This window comes from Pogoniulus pusillus, chromosome 6, assembly GCF_015220805.1.
Source record: "Pogoniulus pusillus isolate bPogPus1 chromosome 6, bPogPus1.pri, whole genome shotgun sequence".
NCBI classification, from domain to species: domain Eukaryota; kingdom Metazoa; phylum Chordata; class Aves; order Piciformes; family Lybiidae; genus Pogoniulus; species Pogoniulus pusillus.
Window position 1 is genome coordinate 9,290,437 of NC_087269.1, and position 24,606 is coordinate 9,315,042.

Consider the following 24,606-nt stretch of genomic DNA (forward strand, 5'->3'; position numbering starts at 1 on the left):
AATTTGCAAGCATGTGCTTTGCCTGTTTTGAAAGCCAAGTGCTTTCTAGAATGAGGTTTTGTTAGAGGTAGAGGATTGTCCTACTTCTAGTGTCATAGAATCAACCAGGTTGGAAGAGACCTCCAAGATCATCCAGTCCAACCTAGCACCCAGCCTTATCCGGTCAACTAGACCATGGCACTAAGTGCCTCATCCAGTCTTTTCTTTGAAGACCTTCAGGGACGGTGTCTCCACCACCTCCCTAGGCAGCCCATTCCAATGCCAATCACTCTCTCTGGGAAGAACTTCCTCCTAACATCCAGCCTATACTTTCCCCGGCACAACTTGAGACTGTGTCCCCTTGTTCTATCACTGGGTGCCTGGTAGAAGAGGCCACCCCCCACCTGGCTACAATGTCCCTTCAGGTAGTTGTAGACAGCAATGAGGTCACCCCTGAGCCTCCTCTTCTTTAGGCTAAACAACCCCAGCTCCCTCAGCCTCTCCTCATAGGGGCTGAATGGACATAACTTGGCAGGATGTAGCTATTTTGGAGTAATGGAAACCTCTGATCTGCATGAAATACTCTTATTCTCTGTTTGGTGGTTAGAGTCTAGAACCAAACAAAAGATAACAGAAATAATCTTGTCTTCCAGCTGAGTAAGATGGCAGCTAAATTCCTTTTGTTTCTGACTTTGAAATGATGAAGTAACTGCTGTCTTTATTAGCAGGCACCAATTAGCAGTGTAGTAGGAACTGATTAACAGTAGTAATGACCACAGTTGGTCATTAGTTATTGCAAAGGGAATTTGTGCAAAATGTGGTCAGTTTGTAGAGGATCAGATATCTTTTAGTATTTGAGGAGTATTTTCAACTTTTTCAGCTGTAGTCTGAGCAGAATTTTGTTACACTGAGATCACTCCACAGTGAACTACAGCATGCCCAGGAGCTCTGCTTCAGAAGTGCACTTGCAGTCTGAAATAGAATCTGTAAACATGTTTGTGTTTTAGTTTTGCATGCTTTCATCTTGTTTCCTTGTAGCTGTGCCTCCACTCCTACCTCTTCCCTTTGTATCACAGGTAACTGGTGTGTTTGTTCACTACTACAACACCTTCACTCAGCAGCACTTGCCTACAAACGCACCCAAAACGGCATGCACACATTCTTCCTAAAGGCAGTTTCAGCAGTGCCAAAACAACTTGTGTTGTAGCATGCACGTTAAAGAAAAAATCACCTATTAGGAACTCTGATTCTTTGTACTGGTAGTTTTCTTTTTCTTTTCTATCATTCTTTTTCTTATCCCATTCTGTTTTTTTTCTGAATTCCCTACTTCTTGGTTTTTGGTCCAGGAAGACTTCTGTTTATCAAGGAAGGGAGAAGCTGTTCTGTGTTTTGCAGTGATTAGTAAAGAATTACAGTTTTGTTTCTTTTTTGGATTGAGATCCACAGAAAAGCCAAGTCTAAGGGAGCAAAAAGCAAATGTGTCTTTTCACACATTAATTAGTTCTAGTAAGTGATCTCTTGCTTTTTCCTTGAGGGACAAATTGCTCTTTTTACTTAACATTCTGAGCTCTGTATCCTTTCTGTCATCTAACACAAGTCTAGACTTGTAGTACCATACTAACCAAACTTGGGTTCTAGAATAAGGGAGAGTACAGGTAACTACATACTCAAGTGAAACCCTGCCCTGCTATTTAAGGGAGGGAAAAAAATGCCTTTCAGGAGGCACTTGAGAGTCTTTATTTTCCTCTGCATCAGGAGCAGAAGAGAATAACCAGTATTTCTTAAGATGCAAGTACAGGGATTTTTTTAACAGAGATAGAAAATACACTTAATAAGCAGCATGTAAGTCTGAAGTGACTTGGGGAGCTGAAATCAGGGCAATCTAATTCCTGATGCAGTACATATGACCTGTTTCCTCTGCTTTGTGTGAATCATCTGTTACTCATGGCATTTCATTTTTCAGTCTGCATGCACATCTGTACTGCAGGCCAAATGGATGAATTCATAGTGGACAGCTCTTAGATGACAGCTGTTTAAAACAATTGGAGAAGACTGGATGTTATCTTGACACCAGTCTTCATATCATGGGAAAAGCATAGCAGAGAACTGGACTTCACTGTACCTGTAGCCACCCTTACCTCAAGTCATCGTTCACCAACAGTGTTTTAAAGCCTGCTCAAACAATAGGCTGAAGTAACATTTGCATCATTTTAATGCAAGCATACTTAAAGTACTCTGATTTTCGGATCGGATCTATACTATGGAAGCAGTTCATAGGGCAGAAGAGGCACCCAACAGACCAGTTTCACACTAATTTACACTTGCATTGCTATGCACAAGTTATTGCTTAGTGCCATTACCCATTCAGTTCTTTGTGGCAACTACTAGCAAGTGTCACAGACATAACACATCTAAAGCACTGCAGTTTGCCACTGTGAGAAAAGAGTTAATTGCTATTAAGAGCAAACCGACTTCAGAGATTGAGGCATTTTCTCTGCTGAAAGAAATCATCTCTATTGCATTAGAAACGGACCTGTACAGTTCCTTCTTTCTGAGATGTGATATGGAAAAGTAGCCCTTTCTTACCCAGTTCATAAAGAGAAGATCTCTTTAAGCTGCTTAAAGCACTGCACTTGGTATCTGAACATTGCTTGTGGAAGGACCCACCACACTACCAGGCTTCAGCATCCAAGCAGATCTCTGGGGGAGTTTTACTTGATACTACAAAGTACTCTCTGGACACTGCTGTGAGTGGCATCACAGCAGACCTCAGCTGCATCAAATTTACTGTTTTCAGCCAAACTGCTTATCAGAGCCCCAAAACAAATTCAGTATACATTCTTCCCTTTGTCCTTCTTTTTCTACCCAATGTCATCTAAGGCAAAGATTAACCTATTGGTAAATTTTAAGTCATGTTGCTTTAAGGAAGCACAGGGAAATCGCAGCGTAGTTACATGGACTTTCAGAGTCTTAAAAGCCTTTATGGCCTCAGGTTATGCCAAGTACAGCAACTGATGGAACAGTTCCCTGAAAAGGTATTTGGGTCAGTTTTTCTTACTAGTCAAAACTGGAGATGCCTTAGAGCAAGTGCTGGATCCTTCTTGACCAACAAATCAACTGGTTGCTTTCATTTTGGGATAGCTGACCAAGAGATTTAAATACAGAAATGAAAAAAGAGTAACTTTCAGAATCTAGTGCAGAGAAAGAATTGGTATGGGAAAAGTAAATGTATTTTTCCTGTGTTACATCTTTGCTACCACTGTATTACCTTTTAGACTGAAACAAGAGACTGACAACTGCAGGGTCGGAAGAACTGGGCCAGAAGAACTATCAGCAGAGATAGCATACTCGTACTGAAGATGTTTCTAAAGGTAGAAGCAGTGCTTGTCTTGCTTAAATAGTTCTCTAAAGCAGCAGCTCTAGCCCTAGAAAATTGTATCTGAGGCTTTATTTCATGTGATTGGCTCAAGCAGAAGAATTTCTGTTCCTGACTGGCTCATACTGCCAGTTGAGTAGAAAAGCATCACCTCATCTGGCAGTAACTTAATGGTCTCAGGGCCTGAGCTATGACTGAGGAGTAACACCATAGGTTTGGGTTAGGGGTAGAGGTTAGGAGTCTGAGTTAAGATTAATGGGTTATAGTTACAAGGTTAGGGTAAGGGTTAGTGTTACAATTGATAGGCATAGAGTCATTACAGTTAGGGGTAAGGTCATTAGGAGTCGGGGGTTAACTATTTGCAGCAGTGGTGTTCTAATGCCAACTACTCCTAAGGCAGCAGTAAACCTTGCTGCTGAGTCTGTTTGCAGCTGAGAACGAAGTCATTCACACAGCTTTTGGGTGGATTGTGCAGTTACAGTTTATTGCGTCCTAGATCCTTTAGAAGGACAGCTGAAATTTTCCTCTTACCAAGTTCAACTTGTATGTGTAACACTTTTTAATTGCCAGTAGATTTGAGAACATGTGCAAAAACTGATCCAGCCTCTCCCACACTAGACACATTCACAAAGTACACCAGGTGATGCCAGACTATTCTTTTTTCATTAAAAACAACCTCTATTGTGTGGTCCAGGACTAGGAACAGGAACTCCAATTCTGTAGCTGCTGAACATGAAGTTCCAATTCCTAAGGTCCAACTCACAGCTGGAGCTGAAACAGGTTACAGCACCCTGAGTGGTAAGTGAAGTGTTGCATTCCTGCACTTGGTTTTTGAACTGATCTCCCCCTAGACCCTGCTACAAAACATGTAACTGCATGAAAGAGTTCAGTTTGATTGCAGATGAATCCACAGAAGGTCAAAATGGAGTTCAGAGGGAAGAAGGAAAACAAGATTTTCCTCTGACAGGCAGAAGTGCATGCTGCTGCATTTTAAAGGCTGAGGCTCTTGTTTTTGCACTTCAGTCAAAGGAAGATGAAAAGGTCTGGCTTTGCCTTGCTTAGTCCCGCAAGGTACGAACACTGCCAGTTGTCAGTATGCTATAGCCATCTTCATCGGAAAGTCATTTTTCCCAGGACACCAGAAAATGTATTAAAGCTCTCCTTTCTCCCCTCTAGTCATGCCTGTGTTCTCCATAGGTCATGTAGTGTCACAGATTTGTTTGGATACTCAGGCAGTTTAAACTGGTCACTTATTCCTGCATATTTGAATATAGGGCCTCAATCTCCTTCTGGAAGAATTTAGCAAGGTCTGCTCGCTTTGCCTTCAGCGTTGGTGTCAAAAGTCCATTTTCTACAGAGAACATCTCTGTGTGAATGTACAGGTCTTTAACCTATGAAGAGATAAAGAATTTAGCCCATGACACTTAGAGGACAAACAACAGTTCTCCCAAGCTTCCTGGAGCTCAGTGCAAGAACCCACTGGAGCTCCAGTAACTAAACTGTTTTCTGCTGCAAGACAAATGCCTTTTGTCTGACATGGTAGGAGGGTAGGCTGGAAGTACAGTTTATGGTGAATCTCCACCCCATCTCATGATAATTGCTACTCTTGTCTTGTATGGCCACTTGTCTCTTGCTCAAGAGACACACAGGCGGCCAATGTTTGATGGCCTACTCAAATCAGTTGTTCAGAGCAGCTGTCTTAGGTCCCATCCCAGTACAGGCAGTAACAGGAATTCAGACTTCCCAGACATTTTAACAGCAATAGCAGGTCCTTGTGATAAGAAGGATCTGGAAGTACTTACTTGTTCAAAGGTTTTAAGGCCAGCCTCTTTCCCTAGTTTGACCATATCTTCTAAAATAGCTTTCTTCACTGCCTAGAAGAAACAGCAGGAGTAGAGTGGTTACAATTGCCATTCCATAACTGCAACTCAAAACCATTGCCCAGTTCAGGTAAGACTGAGTTGGGCTAGAATACAGGTACAGGCTTCAACATTCAATATTTCTCATATTAAGGCCATCACAAGGTCATGCCTATCTTCTCATTGGACCAGAAGCAGTGATTGCCCTTGAAACATCAAAAGACACCTATACTTAGTTCCTGGTTTTGCACTGGGTGAATCAGTGCTTGCCTGATTCACCCAGTATTAAACTAGCTTACTTTACAAAAAAAAAGGCAAGCTGAAGAAAAGCACTGCAAGACTGGACTTGAGAATTAAATTCTGTCTAAAACCATAAAACCACTCACTGGATTTTTGCAGATATCTTCATAGGAGCCTTTTACCCCCAGTTTTGCTGCAAATTCTGGAAGAGCTTCAGGATCAGGCACCACTATACCTATTAAACAAGACTGAAAACAAGTAGAAATGGTCATGTTGAGACCAAGACGTCTGAAATTACCTCTATTGTCCACAGGAACTTGCTCGTGAACAGTGTCTGTGTCAAGCAACATCTACATCCCCATTCATTCCCAGAGTCACTTATATGAGTCCTGACAGTACTAATGTAGGTGTTTTTTTGTGTGCTGAACACTCCAGCAATTACTTTTTGCTGGTTTACAGACTGAAGACTAGGCTCTGCTAGCACAACTGGCAAAGGAGTGAAGAAACACCCTTCCTAAGATAGCTGAGAGAGCTCGGCTTTTTCAGCCTGGAGAAGAGAAGGCTCCAGGGAGACCTTCTAGTAGTCCTTCCAGTACTTAAAGGGGCTCTTTAAGAATGCTTTGTTGGGTTTTTTGTTTGGTTTTGTTTTTATGATGAAGGTGGTGAAACACTGGAACATGCTGCCCTAAGAGGTAGTAGATACCCTGTCCCTGGAAACATTCAATGTCAGGCTGGGCAGGGCTCCATGAACCCTTATTAAGTTCAAAAGGTCCCTACTCATTACAGGGAGTTTGGATTAGATGACCTTTAAAAGGGCCCTTCCAAACCAAACTGTTCTGCAATTCTGAACTGTACAGAGTGGACCTGACATACTAAAAGCCCATACAACTATGTGATTAGCCTCTCTAACTTAAAACCAGAGTCTCCTTTTCTTTGGTGTCTATTGGGAAGGCTAAATCTGCAAGGGTGTTCCTATAAGCATGGTGTTCTCAGGAACAGATACTGTTCCAAGGCTCTTGTATATGCAGAGATGTGCAATCTTCCAGATCTCCTTGTGTGAGGAATCTTCCAGAATACTCACTCACAGCATCACTTACCCTCAGGCTTTCCCCATGCACAAAGACCTGGCCTACAGGAGCACTTCTGACATAGACGTTTTCTATCTTCTCAGGAGCAATGTATTCTCCTTGTGCAAGTTTAAATATATTCTTCTTCCTATCAATGATCTTCAGTGTTCCATTCTAGAAGTTAAAAGATGGAAGCCATTAGTTTCAAGTCTCTCTCTTGCTTCTATGAGAAGAAGATTGAGTTTTATTTTATAAAAGCCATATGCTAATCTGGAACTGATCTTAACTCCCCATAGAGAAAAGGGGCACTTTTCTCATTTTCCCAGTTAGCTCAGAACATGATTAGATGTCTCCTTTGTTCTTCTCTGGCAGAAGACAAGACACCTTCTTGTTCTTTGCTATGGGAGTGACTTAGTCTTAGCTGTTGGCCTAGCAGGTGTCATTTGAGATCCTATAATCTAATTGATCTTTGGATTTTTGCCTAGAGTTACTTGGTGAATGATAGAAGTACTGTGTAGGGCTTTTATCCTAAAATTCACTTCTCCAGCTTTTGAGACTACTTTAAACTAGCCAGGAATTCACATCCAAGGGGTGGTTTGTACTAAGCAATTACTCACTGGCAACCATTTTCCTATGTCTCCAGTGTGAAGCCAGCCATCTTTATCAATTGCTTCTGCTGTCTTCTCTGGTTCTTTCAGATAACCCTTGAACACATTTGGTCCTTTAATGCAGACCTACAGCAAGCACAGAGCACTTGTTAGCGACTAACTCTTATGTTTCACTCTTTCCTGACACACAAGAGATTGTACCTACCTCGCCTTCATTGTTAGAAGAGAAGTAGCTCATTTCTGCCACATCATCTAGTTTTATGATATTACAAGCTAGAGGGCATCCAACATGGCCTTAGAGAAAAAAAACACAACACACACAGACAAAAGTTATGTTTTGAGGATTCTGCTAGCAGTTGACCCTATTTTATGTAAAGCTAGAAAGACTACTTTTTGAAGTGTGATAGGAGAACTCTGGTGCCTCCCACATAAGAAAGACATCAGGGACAGCAGATACTTAATGGCAGTTTGTTCATTGCTTTAGCAAGAACCAGTATTGATTAGAGTGGTCTGACACAAAGTGTCCAAAGACACTATTGTAATGCATTTTCAGACACTTAATGCAGCCAGATCCCAATGCTAAGAGCTATTTACTGCTGTACATGGCTGGTGTGATTGATTACCACACTTGCATCCACAGGATTCCCTCACAGACTTTCATATTCATTTGCATTTCATCCTCATTATGCTCTGCACTTATCATGTTCTCAAAGATGATGACTTCAGCTTGAATGTAGAATACTCAATAATAAAAACATCCTTGCTAAGACTGAAGCTGAATCTTCAAGATCAGGTAGTTCCTTCAGGAAAACAGTTGAGTGTAGTGTCTGACATTTTACTTAGAATTCTAAGTAAAACTAGTTATTTGGGAGCTAAAGCTTGTTTCTTTAAGCCATTTGGGAAGTCCTTGTTCAGTTTGCTCAGCTCTGTACAGACACTACTTTCCTGTGCAGTGGGGCAGGGTCTAAGCTAGCCTATGTCACCACACACAAGAGATTCTCACCTGAGTCAAGAGTTTTGGTAACTTTAAGCATACAGCTGACTGTTGCCACCAAAAATCACTTAAAGGTTGAGTACTCAGATTTAACTTTCACTGAACTAAAAGCAGTGGAGCACCTAAGCTCAACTCTCTGTTGCCAGCTAGGGGAGAGTTTCCAAGTCTCAGCTACCATACCTGCTGTCCAGTCTCCAGGCATTGAGAAAGTGCATCCAGCTGAGCATTCAGTCTGGCCATAAGCTTCAAAGAGCTGTATGAGAAAGGATAAATATTCTTTGAACATCAAGTCCTTGGTATTGAAGAGCTCAACTATGCCTGTACTCAAATCATCTTAAAAAGGAAGCCAAGACAATCTTAGTCTTTAAGACCTTTTGGTCTTAGTGGTGTAAGCAGATATTCTTCAAGTTTAACTATCCAAACTTTGCTTTAGTCACCTCATTCTCTGAACTCTGTTTTAAAATGTATTACACTGGGAGCTCACTGACTGTCAGGAAAAGCCACAAGTTCAGAGGCAACTGATTGATTGAGTCCTGTTTCAGCAGGTTTTCAGGGCAGGTTTAGGCTGGATGTTAGGAAGAATTTCTTCACAGGAAGAGTGACTGGCCATTGGAATGGGCTGCCTGAGGAGGTGGTGGAGTCACCATCCCTGGAGCTGTTTAAATGGAGACTGGATGAGGCACTTAGTGCCATGGTTTAGTTAATCAGAAGGTGTTAGGTGATAAGTTTGACTCGATGACCTTAGAAGTCTTTTCCAACCTGGTTAACTCTGTAATTCTGTACTATTCCTATTTCTGCTGCTCAATTCTTTTCCCCCAAGCCTACAGGGTAGTTTTCTGGTAGTGTACTTTGAAGCCAGCCCTGCAGAACTTTCTTCTGGTTATGGTTAACTCAAATCAAGTGGCCTGTAAAATCTGAAGGCTGACAGCAATCTTCCCAGAAGCAAACTGGGCTGAACCACAGATGTGTCACTTGTTGAGTGTAATGAAAACAGGTACTAGTTAAAGGAAACAAACTAAAAAAGCTCACATATTACCTGACAGCCTAAGGTTGCTCTAAGGAACGTCAGGACAGAGGGAGATATGGGGGCTGCGCCCGTTACCATTATACGCACTTTTCCACCCATGGTTTCCTGCAAGTGCAATAGAAGTCATCAGTTTCTTCACTACTACATTGTTCAGCTTATTTACACTTGGAGTAACTTACCTGAACCTTTCTGAAGAGTAGCAGATCCCAAATGCTGTCATTTCGAACTATGCCCTGTTTTAGTTCAGCTGTCTTCATCTTTATAGCCAAGTTCAACAAGCAGCGTTTCACTGAGGTGTTCGCACCACTTTGTATCTGCAAGGAAAAGTATCAGTGACTCTTTGGGCTTAACTCACATCTGTGCCTCCAGTTTGTGCTTTGTCAGGAGGTACCAAATCTTCTTTTGATGTTCTAGGGTCTGTCTGGTTTAGGAGATGAATCAAAGGGCAATGCTAATTTGCATCACTGATAACATACTTCAGCTATAGCTGAGGGATAGGGATCCTTCTACCTTTCCACTTGTTTCATTTGTATTCCATATTTTTCATTTCTTAACAGCAACAGACTTAGCCTTGCCATGACTGCATAACACTGCTCTTATACTACAGATCCCAAGATTCTTTACACCTCCTCAAAGGATTTTAAGGAATTCTTCCTGATGAGGAGTAAATTAATGAACGGTGATGTTATGATTCATTCAATATTAAACTTCTGTGCTTGCTTAGGTAGATGAACACAGCTAATTTAGGCAAAATTGCCCACATACCTTGTCATATACTCTGTTGAGCAGCCTTGGTACAACTGGAAACAGTGTTGGCTTCAAGGTTTTCATGTCATCTGTTAGTAACTTGATGTCTCCTTGGAAGAAGCCTACTTTAGCTCCACAGCTGTAGGCCACGGTCTGAAAATTGACCAGACTAAATTTAGTCAGGGATAATTCCTGGCTTCATTATTTCTCTGTTGAATGCAGCATGATTCCCAGGGTCCAGTGGTAGGAAAGATCTTGTCTAAGTTTTGAGGAAGTGGCAATGGATACTCGGATGCATAGATCTGTACATACCTGTACAACTCTCTCAAACATGTGAGCCAAGGGAAGATAGGATATGGTGACATCTGAACTTGTAACCTCAACTGTGTTCTAGAAAGGAAAGAAGAATTATCGTAGCACCTCTTATGCCCAAGTTACAAATTTTATTCACTTTCTGCTTAAGAGTATCAGTCTGAGTACTTTGAATTGTTTCAGTCATTTGAAGTGTCTATTTCAGGCTCATCCACCACCTCCTGAAAAGCTGCAGCTGTAACTGAGCCATGCTGGATAAAGATTAGATTAGCATGACTTGAAATAGGGTAGTTCAGTACTCTTGGCATTTGGGACTGACTCACTCTAGAATAATTTCTCTTCACAAGTCCCTGCTCAATGTTAAACCAAATTTCCTGCAATTCTCATGGACGTGCAAGTACTTAGGAAAGGAGAAGTTTGCTGAGAGTGAATGGTTTGCAGAAGATGCCCACATTATTGCAAGTTTTGTGACTGGACTAGAGATTGTCATTAGAAGTAGCTTACCTCTGTGATTCTAAGGAAAGCAGCAGCATTTGAAACAACATTTTCATGTGTCAGCATGGCTCCTTTAGGGTTACCTTTGGAGACATCAAGCAAAATCAGATCTGGCTCTGACTGCTGCCAGTTTCTGTATCTTGTTTGGTTCAGTTTGAACTATCTTGGTATTGTGCTTGGTTGTAGCATACATTATCCTAAGAGATAACAAATATGCCTCATCCTGAGCTTTTTTCAGCTATGAATATTATACAATGAATTGTCTACTAAAACAGCAGTTAATTAGGAGTAGCATAGAGAATGCTGAAACAAGATGTTTTTCTAGCCCCTGTGCATAAGAGCACAGACAGTTAAACAACCAATCTCTTTAGTACTAAGTACCAAAGTACTATTTTTCATAGGGTGAGATAACATGAATTTGGCTATTCTTCCTCCCAGCTCTAAGCAGCTTTGTCTTAGCGTACTCAAGTTGTAATGACAAATGTCCCAAGTAAAACTGCAATAGTGTCTTGACACTGCTCTAATTTGCTGCATGGCTTCTGTGGTGTTAGCATTTTCTTCTTTTTTTTTTTTTTTTAAGTGCTGGAATGCTACTTTTTCCAGCACAGAGAGACTGTTCTAGCACGGAAGTATCACTACATATTCTCTTACCTGTGGTTCCACTGGTAAAGCACACAACGCTAAGATCTTCAGGCTTAGGAGGCTAGAGGGAAAAAGCCACATAAGGTCACAACTAAGAATTACATTGCTTATTATATTTACATTAACTTCCTAAAGGTGGATGAACTATGAATTCCAATTGGAAACTGAAAGACAAGGTAAAAAAAAACATAATCCTGCCAGCCTCCCCTACTAGCAGCCATGGCAAGAGATGTTTTCAGAGACTAGATCTGCAAGTTCATAATTGTTCCACAAAAAATACTTACAACTGGTTCTCTGATGTTGTTTCTTCCTAGCTCCTGTATTAGAAAGAAAATACACTTTAAAAGACATGCAATAACATTAGAGAAACAGGTAGTTGCATTACAAATGCAACACTTGTTTTTATATTGCCTTTTATATATGCTTTCTCTCATTCAGGGAGAGATGTTCATCCTCCTGAATTTAATACACACAGGCTTGGAAAAGCTGACTCCTGTAAGAATCTCAGTATGTGGAAAGTGATCAGAATTACCTAAGGAATTTGGACTTTTTTTGGTTTTTTTTGATGTAGGCCACATCTCTTTTACTTCATGCACCATATCTGGAAGTTAAGCCTAGTACTGGATTGTCAAAACAGCCAGTAATTTGCACTTAGACTTTCAATTAGACTCTGCTGGCAGCTTTGAAGCCTGATAAGTCATGTTAGAACTATGCAACAAATTAAGTTAAGAAGTCTTCAGTTTAATTCATAGTAACTGTCCACAACACATGGACACAACTTTAGTTAATGGTTTGAACTCTGCAATTCCATTTGGCTAAAGATATCAAATGTCAAAATGACTGCTCAACAAGATCTCAAGTACAGGTATGACAACTGGATAATGCTTACATTAATGTGTCACTGTTGCCAGAGAAGGTCCAGATGTCTAACTGGCAAGGTATTCCTCTGCAAAATCAAGCAGAAGCTTAGTCACCTACCTCAACCTCCTGCAGTGCTAGAATTTCAACTCCCACTTTAGTTCCTCTGTCCTTGAGCTCTTTATCAAAAAGATCCATGAGAATTACAATCTTCAGACATGAGGTCTTTTCTTGCTCACAGTTCTCAAGCAAGATCTTTGCCTTCTCGGGCTTGTCACAGATCACTATGCTTATGTCAGCTATGAAAAGAAATTACATTTCAGAAGTCTGTTTAGAAGACATGAGGCCAGTGAGCGACAGCTCAGTAGCACATACATTTAGAATGTTGCATTGGTCTGTTCTAAAGCCATTTGCAGTTGTTCATATAGGTTCAGTGTCTGGCTTAGAGGACTAAGAAAGTTCTTCCTACCATGGCCAAATGATTCTACAGCTAGAATCTCAAGTTTGGATAAAGTGAGGGCAAATGCTGATGAACTGAAGACAACTATCTTCAGTCAAACTGAAGATTGGCAACTGAACTTTTACTATTGCTACAAAAGCTCATGATTGTCCTTACTCATTGATAAGGTTCAGGCATTTTCCTTAGGTCTAAAGAAATTTAGACCTGTTTAAAAGAGGTACTAAAACAGAGTTAATTCCTCAGCATTCCAGCACATGCAAGAAATTCTGTGCAATTACAAAAGCATTTCCCATTAAGTCAGTGAAGGAATTGGATTTGACTGCACAAGCTGGCTTCCCATTAGCCTAGTAAGTCCCAGCTGTGTAGTTTGAAGGTAACCTGTTTGCAAGGTTGATCAGCATAACTGTTGAAGTGATCTTGCTTGACAAACCCTCTCCATGAGTTGGACAGTTGTGACAGCAGTGGGCATTTTTAACCCCCTACACCTCCCCTAAGACTGGGAGATGTTTGAAGCTACTAATGTTTTCCCAAAAGCTTCTTCCATGATGGCAGACTAGTTCTTGCTCCTGTATTGCAACAGTCCCTAAGCACATAGATTAAAAGAGATTTAGGCTTAAGTCTCTTTATTAGGCAAGGGGTTGGACAAGACAATCTCCAGATCTCCCTTCCAACCCCTACCATTCTGTAATATCTTATACTCTTCACAGCCTACAACTTTACAGCAGAGATACACATCTAGTCTTAAACTGCATTGTCTGATTGTTTGGCAGTGTGGGAATTCAAGACTGTGAAATCTCCGATAGCACCACTCTGATTTTGGGATAGTCCACAGGATCTAGCAAGTCTTCAGCAGACTTGCTTTCAAGACACTAGGAAGCATTGGAAGCCCACTGGCTTCTTCTAGATGTTGAACCATGTCCTCTGCAAAAGAACTTAATTTACAGAAATTATCTACTCAAATTGCTGTGAATTTCAGTCTATTCAAAACAAAGCATTATGAAATAGCTCAATATTTACCTTGATTTACAATATATACAATGGCCTCTGGCCCCAGAGTGTCATAGAGTGGAACAGCAACCATTGAGTAAGTGTAGCAGGCATACTCTGAAATGATCCACTGAAGAGAGAAAACAGTGCATCTGACATGACAGGATAACCCATAGGTTTCATAGAACCTGACTAGCCCATGTACACAGTAGTAGTGGGGGTTAGGCAAGGAGCATGACCTTGAGATTGTTAGTGAGGAGTCAAGACTGTTGTATTACATGAAAAGCATGGCATGTGCACAGTCAGCAATGTGTGATCTGGAATGGGAAAAGCCAGCTGTGATTGTTCCTTGTGTGGCCTTAATCTGTTCAAATACAGACCCTCCCCTCTCCCCAAGATGCCAAAATATTCAAGCTGTTGCTTACCTCTGGCCTATTCTGGGCAAAAATGCCAATAAACTGTTTTGATGATGGCTTACATCCTTTTTGCAGAAGTCCTGATCCCAGGTATTGAGCTCTGTCCAAAACCTGCAAGATAGTTTTCCCTCAGTTGAGTGCCACAAGACAGTGTCCCAGAGTATCATGGAGTCATAGAACTGGTAGAGTTGGAAGGGACCTCAAGGATCATATAGTGCAAACCCCCCTGCCACAAGCAGGGACACCTTCCACTAGATCAGGTTGCCCAGAGCCACATCCAGCCTGGCCTTAAAAACTTCCAAGGGACGTGGTGGAAGCCTCATCCCTGAGCAACCTGTTCCAGTGTCTCACCACTCTTGTGGTGAAGAACTTCTTCCTAACATATACTCTAAATCTACCCTCGTCTAGCTTGAATCCATCCTCCTATTCCTATCACTATCTGACACCCTAAAAAGTCCCTCACCAGCTTTCTTGTAGACCCTTTTCAGATACTGGAAGGCCACAATAAGGTCTCCTCAGAGCATTCTCTTTTCCAGGCTGAAAACCCCAACTCTGTCAGTCTTTCTTCACAGGAGAGGTGCTCCAGCCCTCTGATCATCCACCATGTGCAATACTCACCTGTTTATATGTCAGCCACTGATAAGGTTGCTTGGGTTTTCTGTAGCCTAAACAGTTGCCATTTCCTAATGGAAGAGTTCAGAAAAGCCACTGTAAAGCTCAGTACTGAAGTTTCATAGAGCTTTAATGCAATACTTTGTGAAATAGTTTTAATCAAGCAACCTGCTAACTACGTGGAAGATGAAAGTGCAGTGTCTGTAGTTAAGCACTCTGCCCAAGCCAAGACTGGTAAAGCTGTTGACTTTGATTCTTAAAGGCAATACTTCACAGGTTTGGTCATATTTTCCTATTTCACAACTCATGTGAGATTGCAATACCTTGCAAACTATAATGTATTTCCATATATGAAACCCTTGAAGCCACATGTACACAAATTCATACCTTTTGTAAGCAGGCAGTAATTTTACACTGCAATGCAACGCACGCAAGACAAAGCAGAGCTGTTTCCCTCCAACTTTCTGATGCTTATATCCACTCATTTTTCACTGCTTTACCACCTTTAGCTTCTGATGTTTTTTTCCTGCCCAGTCTGCCAATTAAGACTACTTCTAAATCAGTGCAGGGGAAATAAATAAATAAATAAATATGGTCACTTGTCACTCCACCCCACAGAAGGCTAGGAAAGCTTTTGCTAGGCAAGAGGTAAAGTGAGAGAGCTTGGAGTAATTTAAGTTGTAATAGGCAAGTACTAAGTAGTAGATACAAAGCTTACCAGAAACATGCAGTCCTCTTTGGAAAACTTCATACAAGGTTTTAGCATCTTCAAAGTAATACGAAAGCAGGTTGTTATCTGTCAAGAGTGCACTTCTTCTGGCTCCTCCCTGGGAACAGAGCATAGTTATGAAAGAGTGCAGAACAGATGCTATGTACTTTGTTCTTCAACCATTCTCCCAGCAATCTCCTTTAAATAGGTTCAGTAACACCATATTGTTAGGAAAATCTCATTTTCCCTCTCGAGGAGTTTCCTAAGTGCCCTGAATTAATACTGAATTACAGGTTATTACAGAGACCTTGTCTAAGATTGAGTACTACCACTTGCCTATTTACATGAAGTGTAGCACCAGCCTCAAAACTGATGCAAAGCATCAGAACTCAGTGATGTCCAAGGCCATCTGGTAAAAAGCCCACCTAACCCTGTTGCCAAGAGCTGCTGTTTGTTGCTCTTAGTGTCTTAAAACTTCCCTTCTCCTAACCATACAGTTCAGTTGTACACCTGTTGGAGAATATGTATGTATATCAGAAGAGTTTCCGTCGATACCCAGAGTCTGAATAGATCAGTATTTCACATTAATCACAAAATTAGTCCATGCCCACAAGCAGACTAAGAATTACCTCAATTCCTACTGACTGCTTGTTCAAGTCAACAGGAGGCAAAACAGGTTTTGGCCTGCTTATCACCCACAGGAAGACGCCAGCTCCAAATGCTATAAGACTAATTAGTGCTGGTGTTGGGAGCGGTGAGAACAAGACTTGAAGTATCCAGATCATTGTGCTGGATCAGTGGAGCCAGAGCTGAACCTGAAACAAACAGGAGGTTTAGTAGACATGAATTAGAAACACTCACTACCTGTATGCCATGGTTTGTTGAGTAGTTTGTTAGGCAATACTATAAATCATTTCAGCAGTTTGACCCTAAAGAGTCCTGGTACAATAATGAAGCATGCTTATACAATGCTTTAAGACTCTGAAGAGATCTCAAGTCACCTGCCTCCATTAATCTTAAGCCATGCTGCATCCACCTCCACAAAAATCTGAAGCTTGAAGAAGTCAGACAAGAGACAGATGTCTATTCTTTCTATTCAGGAATTATAATCTGCCTAGGAAAAAACAAGACATAATTCCTCAAATTAAATATAACCAAAAGATGCCAACAATTATGTAATATGAGTCATGGAAGTAAGAAAACTCAGTATTACAGCCATCCAATTGGATTGGAGGGGCTGTTGCTAAGACAGCAGGGACATCACTAAATTGTATGTTTGTTCCAACTACATGTATCAGTCTGCAGGACAAGCAGCATCTTTGTCATCAGCTGCCCTCACTGGAAAGCAGTGTTTACGCAGGACGAGTATTTCAGATAGTGAAATCATATTTTGCCTGAGACATGCCACAAGTCAGAACTGTGGAAGTCACTTTACACTAGAAAGTGGTGACCTGGAAGACAAGGTCTGCTGTAGAAGTCTATCTGGGAAATACAGGAGCATCCTTCAGAGTCTCTTCAAGGGTAATGAAGCAAAAACTGAGAAGACAGGATTTCTTATAAGAGACAGTGATACCTATCTCAGCCTCCTCCCTTAGAAATCCCAAGCACAAATACAGGCTGGGCAGTGACTGGCTGGAGAGCAGCCCTGACGAGAGGGACCTGGGGGTGCTGGTGGATGAGAAGCTCAACATGAGCCAGCAGTGTGCACTTCCAGCCCGGAGGGCTAACCAGATCCTGGGCTGCATCAGGAGAAGCGTGGCCAGCAGGTCAAGGGAGGTGATTCTCCTCCTCTGCTCCGCTCTGGTGAGGCCCCACCTGGAGTACTGCATCCAGTTCTGGAGCCCCCATTACAATAGGGATGTGGACATGCTGGAGCTTATCCAGAGAAGGGCCACGAGGATGATCAGAGGGCTGTCTCCTGTGGGGACTGAAGGAGTTTGGACTGTTCAGTCTGGAGAAGAGGACTTCCAGTATCTGAAGGGAGCCTACAAAAAAGCTGGGGAAGGACTTTTCAGGATATCAGGGAGTGACCGAACTAGGGGGAATGGAGCAAAGCTGAAGGTGGGGAGATGCAGACTAGACATGAGGAGGAAATTCTTCACCATGAGAATGGTGAGACCCTGGAAAGGGGTTGCTCAGGGAGGTGGTTGAGGCCCCATCCCTGGAGGTGTTTAAAGCCAGGCTGGATGAGGCTCTGGTCAGCCTGATCTGGGGTTAGAATTAGATGATTATTGTGGTCCCTTCCAACCCTGACTGATTCTATGATTCTAAACAAGTACTTTTATCTCTAAAATGTGCTGGTAAGTTTAAAATTGAATGACCAAGACAAATCTAGTTTGATTGACTGCTTTTCATCTTAACTCAGCTCTCACCAATGTATCTTTGGTAGTATCAAAATAGCTATGCAGGACATGACACATCACACTTGGCAAAGTCCCTAACCACAGCCTTTGAAATTCCTTCATACAGAATCAAGTGAACTCAGTCAGCACACAGTATGCCAGCTAGAAACAAACTAAATCCCTGTACAAGAATACCAGGTGTTCTACAACAGTGGACCCTAGTTAGCCTTTAAATACAATTTCAAGACAGTTGAAGGTATTTTCCAGGTCTCCAAGTCAGATTTCAGGTCTTTGATCCCAGACCAATCAGAATGAGATTGCCTGTGTCTGGTTTATAGATTTGTAGTTTTCAGTTCCCAGTGGCTGTGATAATCAACAATCCTAACACGTTCTCTGGACAGAGAAGGCATGCCTTTCCCACTCAACATCGAGGTAAAAAAGGGTACCTCAGAAAGCATCTTCAAGTCCAGGCTGCCAAAAGCATGTCACCTATAGAATCTGAGAAGTACCAACTCCCTACACCTCTTTTCTACTCTAAGCCTTAGTCACCATATGCCCTTCAAACTCCTGACCTTGAGCCCACCTCTTCAGAGTCCAACAGAATTGTCCTACAGCAAGGCAAGCAGGAACTGCCCTTGGCACTCTGCACAGACAGTTCTAGTCATTGAGCATATCAAACATAGGAGAGACAAACCTGTTCTTTCTGCAGCACAGATTATTACCCTGTTCAGCACACTTCCTTTGGGCCTTAACCAACTCAGCCTGGAGAAAAGAATCCCCTAAAACCAGGTCTGCTGATCAAGTTCACATGCAGGGCAAAGCCACTTAACAGTTCAGGCTCTAGCACTGTTTGGAATACTGAAAATTATTAATAAGTGAATCTGTCAGCCAGATGCTCTTCATGATTTCTATATTTGGCCTTGTAAACCAGTGGGGCAATTAATAAACAGCTTTCTGTAGGTGATTAAACAGTATCTGGTTTATGGTGCAAGTCAGCCACTTAATCTGGTAACACAAACAATTCACTTCTGTAACATGAGCACTGAGGCAGCTTGGTAGAGGCATCTCCACTCCATAATAGGAAATTGAGATGGATATACAAACTTAATTCCTTTAACTCAAAGCCTGCTACTAGATTCTTTACAGTGAGGGTGACCGAGCGCTGGAACAGGCTGCCCAGAGAGGCTGTGGAATCTCCTTCTCTGCAGACTTTCAAAACCCACCCAGATGTGTTCCTATGCAAACTACCCTAGGGGATCCTGCCTTGGCATGGAGGTTGGACTCGATCTCTGGAGATCCCTTCCAACCTTTAAGGTTCTGTGATCTAAGTGACAGAGCAAATCTCTGCACCATTCCTACATTGGAAGCTTGGCTTGTCAGAAGTTGATACTTTCCTGGGCAATAACTTGACAAATCAGCAGTAAGAGAAAAAAGCTATATGCATGCCTGTACAGCTGTACCAACTTTAATAGCTGAAGTGTGCTCTTGTGCTCCTTTTAATGGCAATTTCCTAGAAATCTGGAAGGCCTTCTTGCCTTTAAGTATCATGCTAGAGCTAATAAACAGCACTGGAGATCATGTCTTTAGCACCAAGGCCACTACAACTTAGTAACACTGCTTCACATTAAGACTGCCTAATCAGACATACGAATGCAGTTGTCACAAATATCTGCTGTCTGCTGCATGGACTTCTTTGAAGGAAAGCTAAGAGGACAATTGTCTGACCTTTGTGTGCTAAGAATCAGAGAACCCACTAACTCCAAATGCTCCACGCAGCAGTAGAGAAGTCACTGAAAATCTTGCCACTGGAGTATTCTTGTCTCCTCACTGACTCACAGGCAAGGCAGTTTTTGCCAAGACATCTAGGACAACTGAATGTCAGGCCATGGTGGATAATGATGTTTGGAGCAGAGAACACCCAGTCAGGTTGAGAAAAACCTGAAAATTATTAATGCAGCAAAGCTTTTGCCTTTGGATTCTGAATTCCACAAGTCTCATTGACAAAGAGAATGTAGACAGTAATCTAATCCCACTGCAATGTAACCACCATCCCTATAGCTAGTCGAGGATGATTTTCAGTTAAGCCAAGCAAGTTTTTAATTTAAAGAAAGATCTGTTAACAAGTTAATCTCTAACACCTGAAAAAGTTAATTTGCTTCTTGGTGATGTGCTGGTTTTTAAAGTATCTGTCTTCAGTAGTCTGCTTACAGCACTACATGAGACCATGCACGTGAGAGTCAAAACCTAACATCCCTTAATGCTACAGCAGCTCATGTTGTGTCAAAAGAATACCACAGACACTCAGATCTTGTCTGCAATACCCAGAAAAATTATTTTCATAGCTGAAATACTATTTTCAATTCCTCTACTTTATCAACAGAATAGTGATAGTGGTTTGCTTCTCCTTTCCAGCATAGGATGTTATTCAAGCCGTGGAAAGAGGCTGCCAGCAAATTTGTCTCTCTTCCCAGCATTAGGACGGCTGTTTCATAGAACCACAGAATCACAGAATGCTTAAAGCTTCTACTGCAACAATTTGTCAAATCCCAAGTCATTGCTAGCTAATCATCTCTGGTATCCTCCAACAGCCACTTAAGTGGCTTAGAGCAGAAGAGCCAGCAGAGAGGGCAGGAGTCTGTGCTTGACAATTTTCTGCCCATGAGAAGTCTTACCTTAGATCTGTCCCATGGAGCAGCTAGAACCAGAGCTTAACCCGTATCCAAATGTCCTATACACACAGAATATCTGATCTACATCAGCTGAGTGAAAACTCAAGTCAGCATGAGACAAAACCACAATATTTTTGACAGGCACCAGCTCCCATTGTAGACCAAGTCTGAACAGTAGCTGCTTTCTCATGTGTGTAAGGGGCAAGGATGGAGCACCTGAACACCCTGAGTTTTGAAAGGCTCAGCTCCCCATGACCAGACAAACACAAAATGCACAGAATCTTGGAGGTTGGAAGGGACCTCCAGAGATCACCACGTCCAACCACCCTGCCAAGGTAGTCCACACAGGAATGCATCCAGGTGGGATTTGAAAGTCTGCAGAGAAGGAGACTCCACAACCTCTCTGTGCAGCCTGTTCCAGGACTTCATCACCCCCGCTGTAAAAAAGTTTCTCCTCATGTTGAGCTGAAATCTTCTGTGTTCCAGTTTATAGCTATTGCTCTTTGTCTTATTGCTGCTGACCACTGAAAACAGATTGGCCCCCATCCACTTGACACCCAGATATTTGTACACATTGATCAGATCCCCTCTCAGCCTTCTCTTTTCCTGACTAAACAGCCCCAGGTTTCTCAGTCTCCCTTTGTACAGGAGATGCTCAGTTTCCCCAGTCATCCTCGTGGCTCTCCACTGGACTCTCTCCAGCAGGTCCCTGTTTCTCTTGAAGTGGGGTGCCCAAAACTGGACACAGTATTCCAGGTGTGGTCTCAGTGGGGCAGAGTAGAGAAGGGAGAATAACCTCTTGTCCTGGAGTCCTGTACCCCTAAATTCCTCTCCTGCCCGGACTTCAGGGGGAAAGGGGAAAAGCCGCCTGGTTTCCCCCCCCCTCGCCTGCCCTGCAGCCGTGAAGGGGGGGAGGAGTGCCCCGTGAAGGGGGCGGGGACTGCCCCGTGAGTTCCCGCGCTGGAGCCAGGCTGGGATTGGCCGTGCGCTTTCGCGCCTAAAGTGTGGTAACTCTGCCCTTTGTCTAGCCAAGGTTATAACTATTGGGGGTCTTCCCGCCTTTGGGGTTCCCGCTTTGGAGTTTGCCTGTGCCTGGACGTATGTGTCTGCTTGAGCTCACACACTCCCCTGTGCCTGGACTGCAGAGAGACCAAGCATTCGCTTTCCTGTTAGGCACACCTTTGTGTGCCTAATGACCCTTAACTATTCCTGCAGCCGCTGGAGGAGGAACACAGACCACACGAGCCAGCCTGAGAGAGTTATTTGGCTTAGCTTAATTTAGTAAGAAACTGCTATTAATTAATAGCTGAGTCCTTTTCCAACTTCTGACTTCCAATAGAGTCAGATTATTGATGGTATCCGTGTAGATTAATTCTCATGCAACTGAATCTGCTTATCAAACTAAATTAATCTTTGTATATATAGTTGTGGGGGCGGGTTTTTGGGAAAATAAAAAATATCTATTTTTGATAAATTCCCTACTCAGTCACGTATTCCTGTTCTCCGCAACACCTCTCTAGATGTGCTGGACATTTTTCTGGATGCAACCCAGGATGCCATTTGCTCTCTTGGCTACAAGGGCACATTGCTGTCAGGATGTCACGAGTGACTTGTTAGACCTCTTGTGCAATAAGATGCTGGACATTTAAAGTGTGCTTATGTTGTCTGCCCTGACCAATGGTCAAGGATAAGATACACTAGGTTCTAGAGTGCAAAGGCTTAGTTTTTATCAGAAGAGATTACAGTGATACCATTTACAACCTTGAGTTCAGGAGTACATGTTCTTATTTCTACTGTACCCCTTTCTTCCCTCAACCTCTAGAGAAATTAATTCACTGGCTAGGAGTGAAACAGTTATTCTGCATTTTCTCTGTGTTCAGATATTTTCTCCATGTTCAGATATTTTCTCCACCAGAAAGTGACTGATCTTTGTGCCACCAAGCACCTATGTTATAGAATAGAATCATAGAATCAACCAGGTTGGAAGAGAACTCCAAGATCATCCAGTCCACCCTATCACCCAGCCCTATCCAGTGTCAACTCTGTCACAGAGTTTTTTGCAGACAGCAAACCAAACTCTGATACTCTGACACTTTCAGAAGCAATGGTCATGCAAAACCTGGGATAGTGCTTTCTAAAATTACATTCTTTGTCTCAGGCTCACCTGAGAAAGAGTTTGCATATTTTTTTGAGGCGATCATGAGAACTTACTGATCTGTATTTGTAAGGGAACACTGACTCTTTTCAAGCAGGGAGAGTAGAGTACAGCCAGCCACAGTGGGATCACCAATTAGTTAACCACCAGCAGCTCACTCTTCACATTTGCTTACACAGTACAGCTCTTGCCTGGTTTCCTGCAGATGGGAGCCACTATGCCAGTTCCTAGTCCTCGGAAACATTATATCCCATCTTCCTCTAACAGCAGCAAGGAGAAATCTTGTGTTCTGCAGGGTTTAGGAACATCTAACTTTTAGCATCCAGAGAGAAGCTGAAGTGCAAAAGCCCAGCTGCTGAACATCGCCATGTAAAAAACCACAAAGCATAATCCACAGTAACCTGTGTTAAGCCCAAGACACTCTTCAGTCAGGCTTTGCTTTCAGAGTACCTCTTATAAGAGTCAAACAGTTCAAGTACCCTTTGATCTTGGCTGAGAAGCACTCTGCTAGAGGGCGGGAAAGAAGGGGACCTTAGTAACTTACTCTCAGGAAGTGTAGTGCCCTGTGGTTTTCCCCTGCACTTCACAGGCTATTTCTAGGCCCTGCTCATGAAGCTTGCTGAACTTGAGCTTCCAGTACACCAGTAACAGAACAGCCTTTTTTAATGATGAATTTTACTATGTCTGATATTACTGTCCTCCATTGAGATGGCAACAACACCAGGACACTACTTAGGATTACAAGTCCTGAATATACATTTATATAAAGTCTTCTCCTTGAAAACTACTTCTTCAGAATATGTTTAAACAGCCCTTTAAAGTTCTGAAATATTGAAAGAAATAGTATTTCAGATGCTGTTAAGCCTATTAGACAATAGAGGATCACATTCTTGCAAAAGAGACATTCACCAGCCTTTTATGAATAGCACATTTTCTCTAGACACACAGCCAGCCTGATTTAGAGAGCTAGCACTAAAGCTCAACTTGAAAATTCAGATGCAACTCTTCAGGAAGCTAGTGCATCATGATTAAGCACCCTACACAGGAAAAAAAGATAGCATTAAAAATTAATATATATAAATGCCTTTTATCACTCTCTGTTATTATATCTCATCTTGAAGAGCAAAGAGCAAACACATCTGAACTTAACTCGGCTTAAAGTTAATATCTAACTGATAGCACACTACCAGAGATCTCCTAGCAGACCCCTGGAAAACTCATTATCTTGAGCCTTGCAGCTAATCCCTGCACTTACACATAGGTTACAGCATTGCCTATGTGAGTAAAGCAAGCAAGACCATTAACAAGAAAACAAATAAAAGCAGAACTTCATTATACATACAGTGGAGGGAAAAAAAAACCCACAGAACAAACAGGAGAACCAAACAACAAAACTCAAAATTCCTACCATTTTGATGATGGGATGGGAACCTTTTTTTTTTCTCTTTTTCCCCTTCAAGTAGAAGGGAGGCTTAGAGGCAGAGAAGCAAACATAACACGTGAAAAAATAACTCTCATGCTAAAAACTGCAACTGCTTCCCTCTTCCTGGTTTAAACAAATCAGCAACTAGAAAAGCATGCTGGGAGGGGAGCTTTTAAGTGGGTGGAACTGGTGGTTAGGAAGAGAAGAAAAAAGTGCCTTGGAGGAAGTTGTTGAGTTTTTTTGCTTGCTGGTGGAAAAATGCTTGAAGCTTGCACTTTTCAGAGGAGCCAGCTGAAAAGTAGATCAAAGTATTTAGCAATCGTCATTGCCATTTCTTGTTTGCAGTCTATTTGCTGTTTTTTTTTTCTCTGTGTATAAACTGTACCCACAACATTAGAAATTTTCTCTCTAGAGGTGTGTGTGCATTAAGCTGAGCAGAGCTTTGCAGCCTGTCACACCAACAAAATGCTTTGTGTAGGGTGTCTGTAACCTGCCCTGATTCCGCTGCTGGTTTTAGATCTTTTGGTTTGATGGGTTTTAGGAGGGGTTTTTTTGTCTGTTTTGGTTTGATTTGGCTTTTATTGCCACTTTGTTGTTTTTTGTTGTTGTTGTTTGGTTTTGTTTTGTGT

At 42.1% G+C, this 24,606-nt stretch overlaps 1 protein-coding gene across 1 annotated transcript; it reads right to left on the reverse strand.

Moving 5' to 3' along the window:
- Positions 1-3,811: 3,811 nt before the first annotated feature.
- On the reverse strand, positions 3,812-24,095 carry ACSL5 (acyl-CoA synthetase long chain family member 5). The gene is given in 22 exon segments (XM_064144398.1): positions 3,812-4,626; positions 4,629-4,746; positions 5,158-5,229; positions 5,601-5,702; positions 6,552-6,695; positions 7,139-7,255; positions 7,335-7,423; positions 8,304-8,376; positions 9,160-9,255; positions 9,330-9,464; positions 9,916-10,050; positions 10,210-10,287; positions 10,714-10,787; positions 11,356-11,407; positions 11,631-11,663; positions 12,325-12,503; positions 13,682-13,781; positions 14,077-14,178; positions 14,686-14,750; positions 15,398-15,506; positions 16,018-16,203; positions 23,963-24,095. Coding segments are annotated over 21 exon segments (2,124 nt in total). The 5' UTR covers positions 16,174-16,203; positions 23,963-24,095; the 3' UTR covers positions 3,812-4,531.
- Positions 24,096-24,606: the final 511 nt, after the last annotated feature.